Source organism: Pagrus major, chromosome 10 (assembly GCF_040436345.1).
Source record: "Pagrus major chromosome 10, Pma_NU_1.0".
NCBI classification, from domain to species: domain Eukaryota; kingdom Metazoa; phylum Chordata; class Actinopteri; order Spariformes; family Sparidae; genus Pagrus; species Pagrus major.
Genome location: NC_133224.1, coordinates 6,613,825 through 6,635,043, shown reverse-complemented (window position 1 = coordinate 6,635,043; position 21,219 = coordinate 6,613,825). Strand labels below are relative to the sequence as shown.

The following is a 21,219-nucleotide window of genomic DNA, read 5'->3' as shown; positions in this document are numbered from 1 at the left end:
TGAGTTCAGTCCTTCATGCTTGTTGAACCATGTCGGACTATAAATCATTAAAGCAAATACAAACTAACCTTGTGTATAGCTGTGTAATAGTTAAAGAAATGGCTGTAGTTCCACTCCATCATCAATATGTCTGGCTGCTTATGAAAGAATAGTACATTTTAATTTTACATATTATTATGTTATTGATACGATGTTCTCTTAGTCCTCTTCTTCTTAGTCCTGGAGTATGTCACATTCACATCCAGCAGAACCACAGACACAACCACACCGACTGGAGTTGATGTCCATCTAAAGAATGTTAAGAGTGTAAAGATGTAATCATACAAACGATATGCAAGCTGAAAGAAAATGAAAACATGAGGCTTTCACTTTACAGACACATCTGATGCAGTGTTGATATTTAAAATCTAATGATGCATGTTTAAAATGTGCATTGTGTACGGATTTATTTTTAAAACATTCACAAATTAACTGAAATTTTCAACAGAGTGTGAGCAAAATAACAGTTTTGAAGTTTTGATGTACAGCAGACATATCAACTGAAGTTAGCTGGTTGAAGTTAACCAACCAACCAGCTTTGAGCTGCTGAAAAACACATCTATGACAAAGGAAAGTGTTTTGTGAACCTAAAAAAGCAAAAATAAATTCATTCTATAATAAAAAATACTAACTATTAACTGTTTAATAGCATTGTACTTGTGCAGGCTTTCAACCAGAACTAGATAAACTGCACAATATCTCAAACAACTGCTGGAGGTATTTTGACTTTAACGTGTTTAAGATGTTGATGCTAGTCACGCTTCCTCGGGTTTCACACCCCTATACTGCCAAAATTTCTACAGATCTCATCAAATGTGACGGAGTATTCAAAAAATGCTGGATTCAATTAGTATCTGGTTTATTTGCCTGAGGTTTAGCTCTTCAGTAACTTATCCATTTCTGACTCAACACCAGGCAGGAATAACTTCAGGGGTACACAGCAAAGGTAGCGCCAGGAATGCAGCTATGAGGAAACAATACATCTTATCTAATCTCGATCTTCAGTAGTGAGTAACTTGTTTGTCACTACCTGTGTACTTGAAGGAAAGATGACTATTATTTTGACTTCTCTGGAAACTAAGCTTGAATATCATGTGCTCCGTCTGCCTTTTCCTTATCAGGTTTATCTTGATGCTCATGCGTAACGCAGAAAAAATCTGCTCCAGCTTGTTTTTGGCACTGAAATAACTTCTTTACCAAACACCTGACCATTTCCTCTTCTTGAATAGCTTTTGTTCATAAAGCACACAAAGGTGTCTTTTTACATATACACTTTACGTAAGCATACCTTTGGCAAGGCAAAGCAGTTTCCCCACACACAGACTTTGCTGTGGCGGGCAAACCAAGAATATTTAGTGACCACTTTTCTCATTTTTTACTTTTATCTTCGTCCAAGAGAACAACACATTCCCCGATCGACTAACTAGTGGACAGTCTGCCCTGGCTCTAACCTTCCCATCTACAGAAACGGGAACGGCACCATGTTGGTTTCTCCCGTTTTGATAGGCTGCGACAAGCGTCCACAGGTGGCTCACCTGCTGCTGTAAAAAACAGCATCACGGCTGGAAATATTTGAAACATTGTTTTGGTTGACCTCATAAAACAAACTGATGACAAAGAAAGTCAACGAAGCAGACACATACTGGGACAGAGAAGCAGAAAAGCAAGGCAAGCCTGTATGTGTGCGTCAAGATGGACAATTAAAGCAACACTATAACTTTATAGGCAAACTTTGTTGTTTGCTTGGTCTCATTCTCACGCCTTGAAATACAGACACTTCCCATTATGTGAGAAACACTGAACAGAGGTTTGGTTAATAACACAAAAAATCCAAAAGGACACAATTAAAAAAAGCAGAATAAAAGAAATAAATCCATATATGAATAAAATATTTAAAATATGATAAAAGAATACAAATAAATAGATAAAAAGATTCAAGATAATAAATATGACAACAAGGCCTTGTGTTTTAAAAACATTCAGTTAAAAGCACTTAAAAACAAAGATTTCAGTCTGGATTTAAAGAAAAAGTGCACCCAAAAATGAAAATGTTGTTATTGTCTACTCACCCTCATGCCAATAGAAAGCTTCACAACATAACCGTGAACTAGCACTCTCCCACTCCAACTACTTCAGTTGTTGCATGACCAAATCTAACCTAAATGTACTGATGAGACGAGAGTGTACGATGTAAGACATCTTAAAAAGATATATATATATATTTTGAATAACTTTATCATAATTTCAAAAATGTCCTATTTAAATCTTTATTTTAATTAGTGATATTAAAAATTTCTAGTCAGTCTTCCTATAAATGTGGTTGCAGTAAGAAGTTGTGAACTTTGTAGAAACATGCACATTTGTTTTAAGTCATAATCTAACAAGAGCAGGAGTAAATCTAAAGGTTAAGGCTAAGAAAATGATCCCTTTCTTTCATGCTTTGATAACAGAATACAAAAATATTTTTCTTTTTACAAAACGTTAACACAGAGGCTCCGTAAATACATTTTTGTTGATTATGTAAGCTAAAAAGACTACAATATAGTTGTAGCCAGGTGTTTCTTTCCTTTTCCATGGTACTAATTCGATGGGGACAGCTCAAAACCTTTCCTTTCCAGCTTTGCTGTGCATAAGTAAACACCTCTCTTTCTCTTGAGAACACGGATGTGGTGAAATAATTTATTTACTCAGGACATGAGTCAAAGAAGTCATGTGGGCTTTAAAAATACAGATTTATAAATGTGCGAAATTTGTTTGCAAAGACGAACTCGTGTTTTACTGTCAATCGAAACACATTGTGGTTTTGTGGATGCATTCGTTTGCGTCAATGCGTGAATTCCATTCCAACCCACCGGTTGGATTGGCTTCTCAAGATTAATTGCTGTTGATAGGTGGTTAAGACACGTACTTATCGTGCTTAACAAAAATGAGACAGAGACAGAGTGACATATGAGAAGACAAACAACAGATGCCAAGTCGGCTGATTGGCTTTTAATGCAAGTCTTCAGAGGTCACTCAGCGTGTAGCAGATGAACACGTGGAGCTGGATTTTTGTGGCCTCTTTATTCATGAAGGCAAACAAGCCACTAACCTCAGCCTTCCGTTACACTGTCACACTGACAATACACTGTCAGTGAAATGGCTGCAGCGCTTTTAACTACCGGTTGGTTATTTGTATTAAAGGTGGAATGAGTAATGATTATCAGGGTGTCAAATACAGACATCCCGATTTCCCAGAAAATAAGTGCAGCCATCTTGAAAGTAGACAGAATAAGGCACACTTTAAAAACTTTTGAGAAAGAGTGCAAGAACCTTAAAAAACAAAACCGTTTCAAATATTCTAACAACAACAGATCAAAGGAATGCCTCATTGAAACCGAACAACATTTTTATGCAAAACCTGGCAACAGACTTCTATCAGTTATTCATCATGCCCAACCCGTGTGTGGTATGTAAGTGATGTGAAAGGTAAATAACTCCTGATCCTCAACCTAAAACGAACCCTAACCTTAAATACCCATGGCCTACCTTTCAACTCACAGTTTAGCATTTCGATTTCTATCCATCTATGTGACCTTTATTTAATAAAAGATAGTCTCTGCTTTACATGAGAGACCTGACCAAAACTGCAAACGACATGAAAGTGATAGATGGTGTCTTTCGATGTGGGCATGTGTGAGGTACTTATCCCTCATCATCAGTGTATTACCTGCAGTAGATGACCGTCAGCTCAGTGCGTAGCACTAAGAGCAAGGTGTATTTTAGCCACCTAAAAGAAGGCAATGTAAAGCACCAAACATGTTCAAAATACAGCATACACTTGCCATTTAGCAGTCAATTGCTCCGCTTCCCTGTCAGTGCTACATGCTGCTTCTCCACACAGGGGGAGAGCTGACAGTCATCTACTGCAGGTAACACACTGACCAAAGGTAAGTACCTCATACAACCAACATCAAAAGACCGGAAATATCCCTTTAAGCCCCTACACTCTAGCCAAATGATAGCGCCGCTTGTTAAGTATCTTAATTGACAAAGACAGTTCCAACTTACATACACGCACACATAATGGCAGGTACCCACATTTACAATGGGGAACCAGTTGTTCTAGAAGTTAATTAGGAAGCGCAAGTGACACCAATTGTTTAATTTGTCTTTCACACCCTCACACAACCTGTCATTATGTGTCAGTGAGGTAACACTAAAGAATTCAGTAAATTGCAGGCATGGGTGAAACGGGGTTTTAAAAGTGCACTCTAGTTTTAGGAAATTATATTTTGATCAGAGAGAGAAAGAGAAAGATCTTCATTGACTGATTTTTTTTTATGCCTAAACAAACTGACTTTATACTTTGTTTATATGTGGCGGACCCTGCCACCTTTCTAGCTTCAAACAGTGTTCTGTGGACCATATTTTACTCTAAGAACAGCTTGTTTATTCACTTACTTATTCACTTGTATCATTACCTCATTAATTTTGTAAATATATTGAAATTCGTATATGAATGTTTTGTAGCAGACGCAACATCTGACGTCTTCGCATACTGACTTGGATGCTGATTACCATGGCAACAAAGCTTTGACGCATTAGGGTCGGCCGTGGTCAGCTAAACTGCATCATTTCTGAGTCTGAACACTTGGGACTCTGGTGCGCCGCTGTTTAATTTGGAACTGGTTCTCAACAGAAACCAGTTCTTCTTTCGTATCCCAATGTCATCATCGCAAATGGAAGAAATTAAGAGAATATTTGTTCAGCACTCCTTTTTATTTAGATTTTCTAAGTCAAAGAAAAACTTGCTGAGCCTGCCAGGCGCTTATGTTGTTACAAGTTATATTTACTCTGGCATACAGCTCAGCTGGGAAGGCTCTAGTGTGTTAAAGGCAAGGCTTTCCAAGAAGTAACACTTGTGTTGCTTAGAAAGCTGTTCAGCATATTGCATCGTGTTTCCAACCTTACTTGAAATTATCATTTTACAGACATGGCACTGTTGCCATCTTGCTTCGTGAAGCCACATTTTGGGCCGTTTCTTCCTCTCGGCCGTGGCTCCTTCTTCTTCAAGTTTCAAGCAGCGTAGGAGCATGAGTCCGACATTATTGTTTTGTGATGCGAAACCATCAGAAAAACATGCCGGCATTGATTATAGACATTGATGCGCTTGGATGCATATGATCCCGGTAGATTGGACCATATGAAACCAGTTCTCAACAGGATCTGGTCTCTCTCTGGCGCAGTCTACATGAAGGACTGCACCTAATTCAGTGCTCATTAACATCCATCCTTGTAGCAGTTAAGTGTAAAAAGGACGGAGTAGGTAAATATTTGGTTTGTATATTTGAATTTAGACTTGCTGCTGTAAGAAAGCACAGTGTAAACGAACCGGCAGAATTTGGCGTTCGTGGTTGTGCACTGTGCGTTTGTGTGACGGCATGTTGTGAACTTTAAACCTTGCAGATCAGTTTGCCAAAAGGAGAAGCTGCTCTGCTGCGAGCATGCTGGTCCTACTAGTGATGGTTTATCCGCATTGACAGATTAAAAAAAAATAACACTTAACTAGGATACGAGGCATGTCATTACAATGGGTTTTAAACTGGGGCACGAGACAAAACTGAATGATTACTAGTCAAAAATCATGCTACACAAAGAAAGGTCCGTTGTGTTCCCCCTGTACCATTTAGCCATGCGACTAGTGCCCCTGCGACTGACCCGTTCTACTCTGCCTCTGATCTGCAGGTCATGCCTTCCCTAGTAAGTTAAGCATGCCTGTGTGACAGTGTTTGTGTGAATCCACAGATTAAATAAAGTGTTTTAAACTAATGCACAAGGCCAAATAAAGTCATTCATGCTGCTAGTCTGATCGCCAGCTGATGTGATTGCCCACCGCAACGTGACATTGGGTTAGGGTTGGGCGGTAATAAGGTAATAAGGTATACCACGGTATCCAAAAATAGCAACGGTATCATTTTCATTACCGTCAATAAAAAAAAAAACGTCAATAAAAAAAATGCGCAGCAGATTTTTTTTTTTTTTTGTCCAGCAGCACCCATAAAGGCTATGTGTGGTTGTGTTTTCAATTTAATAGTAGCTAATTACAATGTGCAACTGTAATAACAGTTACAATAACAACAACTGTAATAATTAACTGTTGATTGAGAGAAGACATGGTCACGTGACAGCGCAGAAGGGAGAAAGAAGACAAGATGGCGAGCGGAACATCAAGCGAGTTAGTCCCCAAAAAGAATACAGTTTCTCCAATTTGGCAGTATTTCGGTTTCAGGCCAAACGATAGAGGGGAACCTGCGAATGTTGACGAGGCTGTGTGCAAACTGTGCAAGAAGACAGTAACTGCAAGAGATGGAAACACCTCAAATCTCAGAGCGCATCTCAGGATTAATCATCCAATAACAGCTTCAAGACTGAATTTGGCGCCGAGCTCAACCAGTGCAACGGTGTCAACCCCTCCAGCTGAAGATGAAGCAACAGCAAGGCCCACAACCACTCTCCGGCAACCAACAATAATGGGGGCCTTCCAGAAATCATCAAAATACAAAAGGGACAGCCTTCGGTGGAAAACTTGCACAGATGCGGTGGCCAGGTACTTGGCAAAAGAGGCGGTGTCTTTCCACACAGTGGAAAAACAGTCATTTAAGGACATGATTAAAACCCTAGATGTGCAGTACGAGTTGCCTGGTCGGAAATATTTTTCAAAAACAGCAATTCCAAACCTATATAATAAAGTCCGATACGACGTTCAAGCGCTGCTGTCGGGGACTGACAGTTATTCACTAACAACAGATATGTGGTCGTCAGTGAACATGACACCATATATGTCCGTGACAGTCCACACCATAACTCCAGAGTGGAAACTTGAATCAAAGTGCCTGCAGACCACATATTTTCCAGAGAGCCACACAGCGGACAACCTTGCTGTTGCGCTCAGGGAAGCGATTAATGACTGGCAACTGGATGAAAAAAAACTTGCAGCTATCACCACAGACAACGCAGCCAACATTGCTGCTGCAATCAGGTCCCTGCAGTGGCCCTGGCTCAACTGTTTCGGTCACAATCTGAACTTGGCTGTGACAAATGCAGTACAGGACCAAAGGCAAAAAACAGAGCGCGCTCTCGGACTATGCCGTAATATCGTCGGGGCCTTCTCACACAGCTGGCACAGAAAGCGTGAATTGCATAAAAAGCAATTGGAATTGGGACTCCCAGAGCATAGTCTCATAACGGTAAGCATTCAGTTTCATAGGTCTATACAGACCAGAGCATGTGAGCGGGGTATGTTTGGCCAAGCATCGGGACCGTGATGTGAGCGGTAACGGAGCGAAAGTGGAGCGCTCCATCCGAATCATCCTAGAAAAAAAAAGTCCCGCTCTGCGCTCCTTCCAAAATTCGTCCGCTCACATGCTCTGATACAGACAAATAAACACATTTTATTAGCATTGTGATTATCGTGGTGGAGAATAGAATAACACAGAAAATTATATAATCTATTCTATATTTTTATTTTCATTGGCAGGACTGCGCAACTCGCTGGGGCTCTAAACTAGCGATGGTAGAGCGCATCCTCGAACAGGCCCAGGCAATCAGACACGTACTGTCCGACGACAGAAGGAGCAACCTATCACTCACCTGGCAGGACACGGATGTTTTGCAGGCTGTTCATAACGCACTCAAACCAGTCAGTGACTTCACTGATGTTTTGTCAGGAGAAACCTATGTGACCAGCTCCTCTATCCTGCCCATGCTCCAGCTCTGCAAGGATGATGTGTTGGCTGTGTCAGACGAGGATGTGCAGTTGACAAAGTCAATAAAAACTGGTATTCTTGCCAAGCTGGAGGCAAAGTATGAGAGCGATTCAGTGCGCAAATTGATGCGCAAATGCACCTTTCTTGACCCTCGATACCGCGGGGGATGTGAGGATGACGACTCCGCGTTGGCTGAAACAAGAGCCGCGTTAGAGGCAGAGATGGTGGCACTGGAGGGCCAGGCAGCAGCAGACCCAGTGTCCAGCAGAGTGGAGGAGCGGGAAGTGCAACCCAGACCACCAAAAAAAAAGATGACACTGGGTAGCCTCCTTCAGAGAAAAGCTGGTGCGTCGGCAGGTCCAGTCGGCACCCCAGAGGAGCGAGCAGGAGCAGAAACAATTGCTTATTGTCGCGAACCAGTTACCCAGGGAGATGAAAACCCGCTTCTTTGGTGGAAAAGTGACGGAGCGAAGCGGTTCCCTCTGATGTCGAGGTTAGCCCGTAAATACTTGTGTATTTGTGCGACAAGCTCTCCGTCAGAGCGTGTTTTCAGCACCGCGGGTCATGTAGTAAATCCGCTGCGTGCCCAGCTGAAGCCGGAGAAAGTTAACATGTTGGTTTTTCTGGCGAAAAACCTTGATGTGGACTCGGAGCATAGGATGCTGCTATAGTTAGTTTTTTCCATTTTCAGGGAGTAGGCTAGCGTGTTCTGCGACAACAGTGGACTTTTAACTTTTCAAACTGTACACTACTAAAATAAACCAAAAAGCAGCATTTCCCATTCTCAGGATTGTTCCCATTTTCGGTTATGCCTTGTTATTTATTGTTCTGTTTTTATTTAATACGTAGCCTAGAGCAGAGCTGTGCTTTTAATTTATTTTTTTGATTTGTTTTTTCATAGGTTCTAAAAATAGGCTAAACCAAACACTGCACCCATTGCAGTGTCAGGATACCTTGTAAATTTTCATTCTGCCTGTGTTATTATTGTTACTTTTTTATTATTTGATCGGCCAATAAGTAGGCTGCTGGATGATAGGTCCGTGTTGTGTCTTACTGCACTGTAAGTGGATTTAAGCCCGTTATACTATTTGATATTTTATTCACTGCTGCATTTGCACTTTTTAAATATTTGTTAATAAAAGTTAATGTTATACATGGATTGTTGTTATTTTTCAATATTCTTAGCCCTATATAATGCTTGTTATTCTGTTTCTGAACATATAAGCGCAAGCCGGCATTTTTATGGCAACCGCAGCTCCGGAGCCGCATCGCTCTTTTATTCGCTCCTTTCGGTTTGGGGAAATAAATTAAAGCTTATTTAATCAAAGTGTAGGCCTATGTTATTTGTGTTCGTTTATTTAAAATTGTAGCTCTAAATTGGAAGATTATAAATTCGAATAGGATCGGCTATTTTAAAAAAAAAAAAAACATTCTGAGGTGAAAAAAAGGAAGTTAAAAACACAACAGTGTGGTGCTGCAGTTTTGAGGTTTTTGTATTGAACACTTATTTAATTTTGAAAGCATAATGTTTTTTGAATACATATATTAAGTCATGGCTTTTATAATATTGAGTTACCAACAACAAATGATTTTCGAGTTGCGGGGGGGGGGGGGGGGGGGGGGGGGGTATTACCGTATACCCCGGTAAAATGTGGAGAAGGTATCACGGTATGAAAATTTGGATACCGCCCAACCCTACATTGGGTTTCTCCAAAAATGTAGTCTGTTTCAACTTTTTTGCTTCAACCGGCTGCTTTTTTTCCCCTCCAGCACCCCCTGCGGTCCGCACCGTCGAGGCCCAAACACCTTCATTCAAATGAACAGGAGGTCCCGCATTTGCACTGGATTTGGTCTGAAAGCAGCCTTAATGTCAGCACAGTGCTTGAATCTCCTCAGAGGAAATGGATGCAAAAATATGGATAATAAATGATTAATTTCCTCTACACACAACATTGTTGGGGACGGTGTTATTTTTATTTATATTATTGCTAAAAATAATGGGGCAGTAGCGGGAGAATCCGAGGGTGAAATGGGGCCCGGATCTATATTTGTATAGGAAGGGGTGAATTATGATGATGAATCAGTTCCTACAATCAATCTCCTGCAACCTGTGACGCCATTTTCCATCAAGGAGGACCGGTTATACAGAGCACTTTCAGGAACAGTTTCAACCCTTATAGGAACACAGGTCACTTCCTCATGCCAGCAGCCAAAAGCCAGCTTCTAGTCTTCACATCTCTAAGCCTCTATACGATCACGTTTAAAAGTCAAACTGAAACCTTTAAACTTTAAACCTAAAACTGCTCCACTCCTTTTAAAATATCTGGGTATTTTGTGTTAAAAAACTAACAAAGTTTACTCCCAAAGCTGGGAAAACCCTGAGCAATCCACTCACCGACTAAAATCAACATACTGTAAAGCAGAAATGTCAACCTCTTTCAAATCACCTGAATGAGAAATGACTACACACAACATACTTTGTTCTCAATTTCACTGGTTTGTGAGCATTACGCCACCTTTATGACACACAGCATCAACATGGAGTATTTGTGGTGCAACATACTGCGCAAGAATTCTATTGTTAGGCTTAAATCTTGTGTTTTTCATTGTTAAAAGAGCCCATGTCAGTTTCTTATGAACGGAAATACTTCACTGCTATGACAACCAAACAGGTTTGACACAGCGGGGCCACCACAGAGATTTTCATGACACATAACTCACAGTTAATGCCATTGTTTATTGTATTGGCAACATTTGTCTGCACCATTATTCTGCTCTATCAATATAATTTATCAATTAGCTGTGTCAATTGACCATTGTGACTGTTCATGTTATTTTATTTTGTTAACTCTTCACAAAGGGAGTTTTTCTGTTGGACAACAGAGTCAGCGAGGTTGGATTACAACCTGTGGCCCTTTGCTGAACGTTGTCACCTCCCTCTCTCCCTGTCACCTGTCACTCTTCACCCGCTTTGTCAAATAAAGCCATGAAAAGGCCCAAGAAATAAATAAAGCAAAATACCTCACATGATGTGAAAATACAAAAATCCCACAATTAGATGTATTAGATCATCAGTGATATGACACAATGCTAAATTACACTCGGGCAACAGAATTATGTTTTTTCCTGTTTTTCTATATCCCGTGGGCCTAATGCCACTGGAATGAAACCCAAAAATAAGCATCTTTGCACTTTCAGTTCTCTCAACTCAAAGTCTGAATTAAATTAAATCAAATTAAATTGAATTAAAAAGGATGTATGTGTCTTAAAATGGAGGTTGCTAACAAGTGGCTAATTGAGACTACAGAGGTTGTCGGTGACATTCAACGTCATCATGCCGAACACGGAGACTCATCTACTCACTAGTCCGTCTTTACAGGCCGACTTTAGTTACAAACTATTCTAACTCTGACTTTGCAGAATGACCAATTTATAGTCAAGTGTGTACAGTAGGACGATGCTTAATGTTGGTGACGTTAAAGTCATGCGTCCACGATGTATACTGTTTATAGCCTAACATTAGCTTTTATCATTTACATTTCAAAAACCATAAAATTGGCATTAATATGTGTAGATTATTTTGCCTAACAAAAAGTATCATTAAGTTGTGTTTGCCACAGAGCTTATTTTCTGCATTACACCAAAACCCCATAAGCTTTTTGTTGATTGTACCAGGCCGTGTCACCCCTGCAGCTCTCTTTCCTGGAGGCAGGGTGGGGTAAACATTTAAACAATTAACCTGGTTTTTCAAGCATGGGGCTTGCAGATATGTGACCGGAGAACTTGTTCCTACTCATCCCCCTGATCTACTCATCTTAACCGGTATTACAAGCTTCAAACCTAATTAATACACCTTTTTTTCCCAGGTCGCACCTCATTATACCGTAGAAAATATTATTCATCTTAAGATCTGGACAGTTTACGGGTCTATTTTGAATATTAAGAAGGTATCTCACTAATTCAGCCAAACAATTCAGTTTTATTTGTGATTAATTCGTTTGTGACACTAGACACTCTTTTTTAAAAACATTTTAGGTCCCTATCATGGCCACTTGCAGGAAGAAATGTGTAAGTTTTTTGATAAAATCTCGCCAAAGTCCTCTCCTGTGATCACACTCCTATACAATGTGCATACCTAACCGAATAATTACTACTATAATTACTACAGACTGACAGTTTACAGTTGTCTGAACTTGCCTGCTTGATTGTTAGGGAGCGTTCGTGTTTATAAGAGGCGGCTGAACACAATGGTGATACTGAAGCAAACAGAAGTCACTGACAAACCAGTTCTTGGCATTGTGTCACTGGGCTCACCACTGGTTTCATATACCAACCAGTGCCAAGTTAGACACGCACACAGACGCACACAATAAAGTCTTTACCTCTCACGGCATAAAGACATTTCTTTAACATATTCGCACTGGTGGAGGCATGTGTGGAGAGGATGGGGTGTAAAGGGATGCAACGGGCAGGTTAATTAATCTCCAACACTTTGAAAGAGGATTTGGACTTTTCAAACTACAAACTCACTGCCTAATGACAAGATTCCCACATCTGGATTACCACTGAAATCTAATGAGATAGTGGATAGCCCCATCTATCCACTCAAATTTCTAGATATTCATTAAGCATCTCTAAAGCCTTATACTCTTAATGTTGTGTCGTACATTTTTAGAGTCATAATAAAATCTAAGCTGTTGTTTTACATGACTTGGACTATCTTCCAGTTAAATCAGAAAATAGAGCTGTCCGGTAAAGCTGGTGTTTGTTTCCTTGTTCTCATCATGTTTATCACCTTATCAGCACTGGGAGACCGTCAAGAAAGAATGCACTGAGCAACTACAATTGCAAAGACAAAGAGGGGGGTTGAATGTGCAGTGACATGGCAAAAATGCTTCCTGGGCTTTCCACACACGCCCTTGAGCCCCTATTCTCCACCCTCATCCATGATGTCAGAAGTTTTTTTTTTTGTTTTTTTTGGCTGTGATGTCTTGACTCAACCCATTAGTTTAAATAGTGCCACAGAGTACACAGGTGTCACATCTTTACCTGGGATCCTGTTAAGAACATCCCACTTGCAAGCAGTCCACCTGTACGCCACGCCTGACAGGATCCTCATTTCAAGGAACTGCACTGCTTTTTGCTTCTTATCCCTATTTCACCCATCACTGGAACTGCAGACAAGCTCTACAGGTAGGCTAAAACAATCTGTACGTTAGACATTATTGTCTATTCATTAACTACTCATGGAGGGTGTGCATGTAAACAATGGAATATGGGTTTCTCTTCAAATCATAGTCTCAAATCAAGTATTTAACTTTTCTTAAAGGTTTTCTTTTGTAATTCTTAAATGCCAACTATTGTAAAACTTAAAACAAAAGAACTAAAGCATAATTTATGACAACGACAATTAATTAATTGATATTTGTGAGCTTTTTAGTGATAAGTAAACTTTACTCGGATAAATATAATCTTATCTGTATATTTTATATCCTAAATTATAATTGAATTCCTGTTAATAAGTTTGAATAAAAATGTTCAGTTTACACTGTTCGTCAAACCACAGTGAGTTAGATTATATGTTATATATATTGTTATATATTTTTTTTTTTTTACTACAAAATGATATATCAATGGATCATATTAAAAAAAAAGAGAGAGAGAGATTTGGTTTTCACTTGGGGTTATTTTTTTATGCGATTATTTTCATTATCGCATAATTTTCTGATTATTTTTATGATTAATCACTTAGATTATAAAATGTCCACATATAGTGAAAAAAGCTTGTCACAATTTCCCAAAGTAACGTCTTCGAATTGCTTCTTTTGACCAAACCAACAGTCCAAAACCAAAATACTCAGGAATCCATTGTGCAACATTTTTGTTCACAATAACTATCAAGTGCGCCAAAAGTGCGACACACCCAACTGGGTGTGCAGACAGTTACTTCTGAGCAAATATTAGTCTATGAACATATTTTCTGTGGATTATTTTGTACATTTCTATATCAATCTCATTTGAGGTGTATTTATTTTTGTGACTCTTTTAAACAATTGAGATTATCACAATTACTTGTTGTGTGTGCTGTGCTTCAGTGAGAGTGTAGGATTGCAGCATTACATACGTGTTTACTTCAAGATACAAGTTATCAAGACATAACATTGTTGTGAGGTTATAAGTTTTGTTTGCACACAACTCAAAATTAGTGAGCGATATTGGGATATCTTAGTGTTTCACTTCATTGTTTATTCTTTGACATTTCTGAAATTGTATTTTGTATATATGTATATATATATATATATATATATATATATATATATATATATATATATATATATATATATATATATATATTTGATCCTCTAAAATAATGCTATTTTACTGCATATCCATGCACATGCATATATGCACCCATATCCCAATATCCCTAACTCATTTTCAGTTGTGTAGTTAGCACCTACCTGGTCTGACGAGTGTTACAAACCTGGGATTTGTATTTACCATAGTAGTGTTGCACTCAGAAACTGGGGGGGCGCCAAATCACACAACTTCTATATAATGTTGCTTTAAATGATGAATCTAAATGAAAAAGGCAGCCACACCAGTGAAACATGTAAAAACTTGGTGAGAAATCCTGCCAAGGACTCTTTATTAAAAAATTCCTTACACTAAAGAAGCTGGAGACCCGATAACATACAGTCCCATAATGATTTCCTGATTTATTTTGAATAGCCACAAGGGGGAGTTGGCATTTTTCCAGTCATTGCTTAGCTGGTCACTATCATTATCATTAAATATGCTTCATGTTTAGTAACATCCACTTTAACCACCCAAAGAGAGTAACTTCCCACTAGATGATTTTGTGATATGTTCACGAAAACAGTACTGTGACTATCACTTAAAGATTAGGTTTATTGACTATTATGTTTACTACAATAATTCACCTTTAAATATTTTCTCAGAGCTCATCTGATATAATCTTTGTTACCACAGAACTCAATGTAGATGAAGTGTCCTATTACATTATTTAACTTCATGATTTTACCTGACCTTCTCTAGCTATGGACAACAGACTGGTCCTCACTGTCCTGCTCGTGACACTGTCGTGGATATCTGTGGGCACCTACGCTCAAAACAACATGACCACACCAGCAGGAAACAACATGACCGCACCAGCCGGAAACATGACCACACCACCAGGAAACAACATGACCACACCACCAGGAAACATGACCACACCACCAGGAAACATGACCACACCACCAGGAAACAACATGACCACACCACCAGGAAACATGACCACACCACCGGGAAACAACATGACCACACCACCAGGAAACAACATGACCACACCACCAGGAAACATGACCACACCACCGGGAAACAACATGACCGGACCACCAGGAAACATGACCACACCACCGGGAAACAACATGACCGGACCACCGGGAAACAACATGACCACACCACCAGGAAACAACATGACCACACCACCAGGAAACAACATGACCACACCACCGGGAAACAACATGACCACACCACCAGGAAACAACATGACCACACCACCGGGAAACAACATGACCACACCACCGGGAAACAACATGACCACACCACCAGGAAACAACATGACCACACCACCGGGAAACAACATGACCACACCAACGGCAACGACCGTAGTACCGACAACAGCGGCTCCCCCACTGACACCTAACACTACAGTGGAAAATCTTGAGGTGAGGGATAGGGATAGTGGAATACAACAGAACAGAATAGGATCAAGTATGGTCTCTTTTATTAATGCTATTGAAATATTTCTCGTCTCCCTTGCAGACACCTATTAATAACACAGGATGTGGGACCGAGCAGCTGTGTGCAGCTGAGCCTTCTTCATGCAACCCCGCTGTTGCAGGATCATGCTTCTTTCTTTCTGCTAGGCAGACGAGCGGTCAAAATTTTGAGTTTGGGCTCTCAGGAGAGTCAGATGGCTACATCGCAGCCACCCTGTCAACTGACAGCACATTGGTATGTCAAGTTCTGGCACAGATGAAAGTACCATGAAGTCTAACCCAAAATCAGTCACAATTTGTTTTGAAGACATTTGTCTAAACGGGTTTTATTTATCATTTCTGGTTTTGCACTGTAGGGTGGCAACGACACAACCTACATCTGTGCGAACAACAACAGCGCTGTGGCATTCTTTTCTGCTGTCCTCAACAATAACGAGCTGATTCTGACAGAGGTGAGTTCTACTTGTCTCAGACTATAAGTCAGGAGATGTATTCATTAGACTGTTGTAGCCCACTTTTCCAATACTGAAGGAATAAATATTGGCACTACTGATCGTCATCAGTAATGTGAATATAATGACGGAGTGGATAAAGGCAAGTATAAGAACAAGTAGAACAGTCTGGTAAATTCAGAAACTTACATAACTTTACTGTTATGCAGCCTTTAAAACCAGGAAAAGAAATGTCACGACATAACAATAACCAGATTTTGAGACGATAGGTCTCACATCACCATAACAATAAAATATCCATATATTAGCCAGCTCAAGATACAGCTAATCTAGTGTGGTTACAAACCTTTTTTTTATGTCTACACTTTATTTGTATGCACAGAATGCCTCATACAGCCTTTGGGAACCTGCTGCTCAAGCAATATCACAGCAAAACATGAATCTATTTTGCTATCTGCACGACAAAGAAACATCTGCTGTAATCATACAACATTGAAAACTCATTGTCTTCTTTGTCATCTGTTATTTCTCCTTTCTCTCCAGCTGAATGTGAACAGCGTGAGGGGCAGGGTCAATGGAAATAGAATCCAGTGTACATTTGCTGCCACCGTACCAGATTCTGCTGCTGCAACTTCTAGATCAACTAGAACATCAGGTTTAGCACTCACAATCTCCACTGGACCATTCGACAACGGTAAGCCAACATCCCAAAGATACACATTTACATAAGACTCCTGTCACAAACACCATGATAGATAATGTGTTGAAATTTTTACACGTGCCAAAAAGAAATAAAAAAATAATCTTTTTGTCTTTCACTTGCGCTGTCAGCTACTGGTGCTCTGGGAGCCCCAGAACCCCGACTAGTGACTCCTGCTGTAAACCTGGCCAATCCTAACGCCACCATTGTCAATCAGGTTTCGACAACCAACACCACCACCGCTTCCCCTACCAACATGACCACAGCACCAGGAAACAACATGACCACAGCACCAGGAAACATGACGACCACAGCACTGGCAACGACTGTAGTACCGATAACAACGGCTCCCCCACTGACACCCAACTTTGCAGTGCAAAATCTTGAGGTGAGGGATAGGGATAGTGGAATACAACAGAACAGAATAGGATCAAGTATGGTCTCTTTTATTAATGCTATTGAAATATTTCTCGTCTCCCTTGCAGACACCTATTAATAACACAGGATGTGGGACCGAGCAGCTGTGTGCAGCTGAGCCTTCTTCATGCAACCCCGCTGTTGCAGGATCATGCTTCTTTCTTTCTGCTAGGCAGACGAGCGGTCAAAATTTTGATTGTGGGCTCTCAGGAGAGTCAGATGGCTACATCGCTGTCACCCTGTCAATTGACAGCACATTGGTATGTCAAGTTCTGGCACAGATGAAAGTACCATGAAGTGTAACCCAGAGTCAGTCGCACAATTTGTTTTGAAAACGCATGTCTAAACAGGTTTTATTTATCATTTCTGGTTTTGCACTGCAGGGTGGCAACGACACAACCTTCATCTGTGCAAACAACAACAGCGCTGTGGCATTCTTTTCTGCTGTCCTCAACAATAACGAGCTGATTCTGAGACAGGTGAGTTCCACTTGTCTCTGGTAAATTCAGAAAATTACATTTACTTTACTGTTATGCAGCCTTTAAAACCAGGAAAAGACATGTCACGACATTACAATATCCAGATTTTGAGACGATAGGCTGTAATCATACAACATTGAAAACTCATTGTCTTCTTTGTCATCTGTTATTTGTCCTTTTTCTCCAGCTGAATGCGACCAACGTGAGGGGCAGGGTCGATGGAAATAGAATCCAGTGTACATTTGCTGCCACCGTACCAGATTCTCCTGTAACTCCTAGATCATCTAGAACATCAGCTGTAACAGTCGCAATCTCCAGTGGTTCTTTCAACAGCAGTAAGCTAACATCCCACAGATACACATTTACAAAAGACTCCTGTCACAAACACCATGTTAGATAATGTGCTGAAATTTTTACATGTGCTAAAAACATTTTTTTTAAATGATCTTTTTGTCTTTCACCTGCGCTCTCAGCTACTGGTGCTCTGGGAGTCCCAGCCCCCCGACTATTGAGTTCTGTTTCAGACCTGGCCAATCCTAACGCCACCATCGTCAATCAGCTTTCAACAACCACCACCACCGCCGCCGCCACCACCACTTCAGCTCCCAGCATGACCACCAGCCACGCCATTACACTCCAGCAATCACTGACACAAGGTAAGCATACAGTATGGGGTTGTTTTCCACGACAGAGCCAAGCTATCCAAGAGGTTTAAAATTAAATGTGTTTGTGCAATGCCTTATTTCTGTTTTCTTGTCTTCCCCTACAGCTATGCTGATCGCTGCCGGTTTGCTGGGTCTGTTCATGCTATGAGGAAACCCCCATGAGTCAAGACAAGAAAGTTGTGACCTCCCTATTTATATATATGTCGGTGTTGCCTCTGTAGTCATTCAGCAGTGGTGTGAAGTTTTCCAACCCTGCTATAATGAAAAATTAGAAATTAATGTCATAAATTAGCCTTCCTTTCCCACTAAATGCTAATAGGTATTTAGTTTTAGCTCTCTTCAACCAAAGTTAAACTGATCCCAAAATGACTCCCACCCACTGCTGTTAACAAAGAATTACAGGAGAAACATTACATGTGCGATGGAATATAATCTGTTAAACATCTCACAGGAGCTTGACTAAACACAGTGCAGCCGAAGTTATCAGGATTCGTTTTGTATCAACTCACTGCAGTGAAAGTAGGACCGGTGGAGGTGGGTCACTCTTCGACATCCTTTCTGCAGACTGCTTTCACATCTGTTACAGGCTCTGAAACATAGAAGTGAATTCAATTTGAAGAGTTTTGAATTCAATTTGTGTAATCTGTTTTTGTTTGTTTTCTGACCATAGGACAGCTGGATTATTGTCTTACAAGTTACTGAATTGCTGGCTAAACATCAAAACCCGACCCTAGAAGTACACATATCTACAATAAGACACAAATGGCAAGTTAAATTACAATAGAACCGTAAAGAGCAGGCAAATATCAAATTTGGGGTTTGAGGTCTGGTTACCTCTTAATCCCACATTACTACTGTTAGTAAAAGCCTCATGATTAGGTACCTCGATGATAGGAAAAGGTCAGTTGATAAATTACAACGGTGCATTAATGTCGAAACTTTCTGTCAAAAGTTGAGGAACTAATGAAGGACTTTTTTGTTAACCATGATATTCTTTTGTCTCCTTTCAGAATAGTTAGATGTGCCTTTTTATTTATGACATTCACAATCAAAAAATAATTTTCTCCTCTTGTGTCACTCACAATTATGTCAGAAAATCATTGTTTTTGCATCATGTTATAAGTATATTGATGTTATTCTCTTTGGTGTGAATGTACATATGAACAATGAAGCCTTCACTGGCTGATATTTTCATGTGCGCGTGTTATGAGTAAGTGCACATGCAAGTGAGCAGTTTCTGAATGTTATGATATGATACCAAATATTGGTGAAATTGATTTTGCATATTGCATTATGTAACAACTGCATTTTTATTACATATTTTTGAAATAAATATTTTATCCAAACTGCTTATCTTTGTGGAATTAATAAATTGAAACTGACACTGAAATTATAGCAGCAGGGCTTTTTGGCATTTGTAACTTTCTTGATTTGAATTCCCCTAAAATATGTTTTCAGCATCAGTTCATTGGAATTGACAAGAAGCCAACATATAATCAACAATCACACGTGGGATATTAAAATATTGATGGGATGAGGCAGAGATACGACTTAAAAGTATAGTGAAAGCTTTAATGTGTTACAGGACTGCAAATAACAATTATTTTAATTGTTGATCAATCTATCGATTACTTTTTCTCAAATAATCATTAAGTTGTTTTGCTGTTTCTCAAAGCCCAAAAATAAATCCTCAAATTTCTTGTTTTGTCCACAACCCACATTATTTCAATTTACTGTCATAGAGGATTAAAGAAGCCACAAAATATTTGCACTTAAGAAGTTCAAATCAGATAATTTTCTTCTTGAAAAATTACTTAAACCAATTGTTAATCAAAATACGTAGTTGGGAATGAATTTAACAGTTGAGAAGTAATTGATTTATTGTTGCACCTCTAGTTAGTAACACAAGTGTTCTTCATGTTACAATGTAAGTGATACAATCATTTAAAGATTGCATTTGTATTTTTAAATCTGTTGACATATACATTTGTATTACCAAAAATCTGTGTTATCAAATTTCACATTAACAGACTTTAAATTCAGCAAACAACAATCATAATGGAGTGTTTTTAAGACGTGTAAGCACTTTATAATTAAATTGTGAGCCGTTTAACGATGTATTTTGTGTCGTAGAACAAAACGTTTGGATATCATGTGTCTGTGATAACCAAAATTAAAATTTCAGGCATTTAACCGAAAACCCATTCAAAAGAAACATCGACTTTGAGACGAGGGAAGCAGATGAGCAAAAATGTTAGCTGATTTCCGGGTTATAGGACTGCAAACTACAAGGCTATGATCTTTTTTGTAAAAGGCAACAACTCTCGATGTCAGCTACTTGAAAATTAGACTAATTTTTGGACTAAAATGTCATGTTTACCCCTATTCTGCAAAGCTATACTCATGCAAGTAGACTGCAGAAAAAGCAGATTTAACTAATGCAGTTGCATTGCAGTTGTTGGTAGTAGTATATTGATATTTCACTGTGATGGCTAGTCTGTCATCAAAATTATGGAAGATATAGCAAATTATAACAGTATTCATGGGAAGCATGGATCTATTAAGGGTAAATCAAATCAGAATCACAGACTGTAGCTAGCTAGCTAATCAAGCTACTTTAGCCCACTCAGCTACCCAGGCAGCTGACAGGTTTAATACTTGCTAAGTCAAAACCAAGTAGGCACGATTTTAGTAATTTGCAGGTAAAACTGGGCTTTACTTATGTGGGGGATTTAAATTGTGTATACACGTCGAGATTACAAATTGCAGCTAGCTAACTGTTGTAGCTGACATTAGCGCTCGTCCAAGTTCGTGCCCTTCTCAGACGATTATGCGACTTCTTCACGTCACACAGCATTTTTTTCTAATACGGGCTGTAAATACAAACCAAACAAGTAATCTGACAACACTTACCTTCGTTTTGAAGATATTT

The 21,219-nt window shown here is 39.5% G+C and overlaps 1 protein-coding gene and 1 long non-coding RNA gene across 2 annotated transcripts; one reads left to right on the top strand and one right to left on the bottom strand.

Moving 5' to 3' along the window:
• Window positions 1-135: 135 nt before the first annotated feature.
• LOC141003155 (uncharacterized) lies at window positions 136-18,878 on the bottom strand. The gene is made up of 2 exons (XR_012179675.1): window positions 18,797-18,878; window positions 136-288 (listed from the first exon to the last, which is right to left on the bottom strand). It is a non-coding gene; the product is annotated as an uncharacterized lncRNA (long non-coding RNA).
• LOC141003154 (uncharacterized) lies at window positions 12,832-19,636 on the top strand. The gene is made up of 11 exons (XM_073474434.1): window positions 12,832-12,980; window positions 14,847-15,520; window positions 15,618-15,809; window positions 15,931-16,026; window positions 16,570-16,720; window positions 16,858-17,114; window positions 17,212-17,403; window positions 17,527-17,622; window positions 17,810-17,957; window positions 18,096-18,278; window positions 18,392-19,636. Exons 2-11 carry the CDS (start codon window positions 14,849-14,851, stop codon window positions 18,433-18,435), a joined length of 2,031 nt encoding a protein of 676 aa, XP_073330535.1. The 5' UTR covers window positions 12,832-12,980; window positions 14,847-14,848; the 3' UTR covers window positions 18,436-19,636.
• Window positions 19,637-21,219: the final 1,583 nt, after the last annotated feature.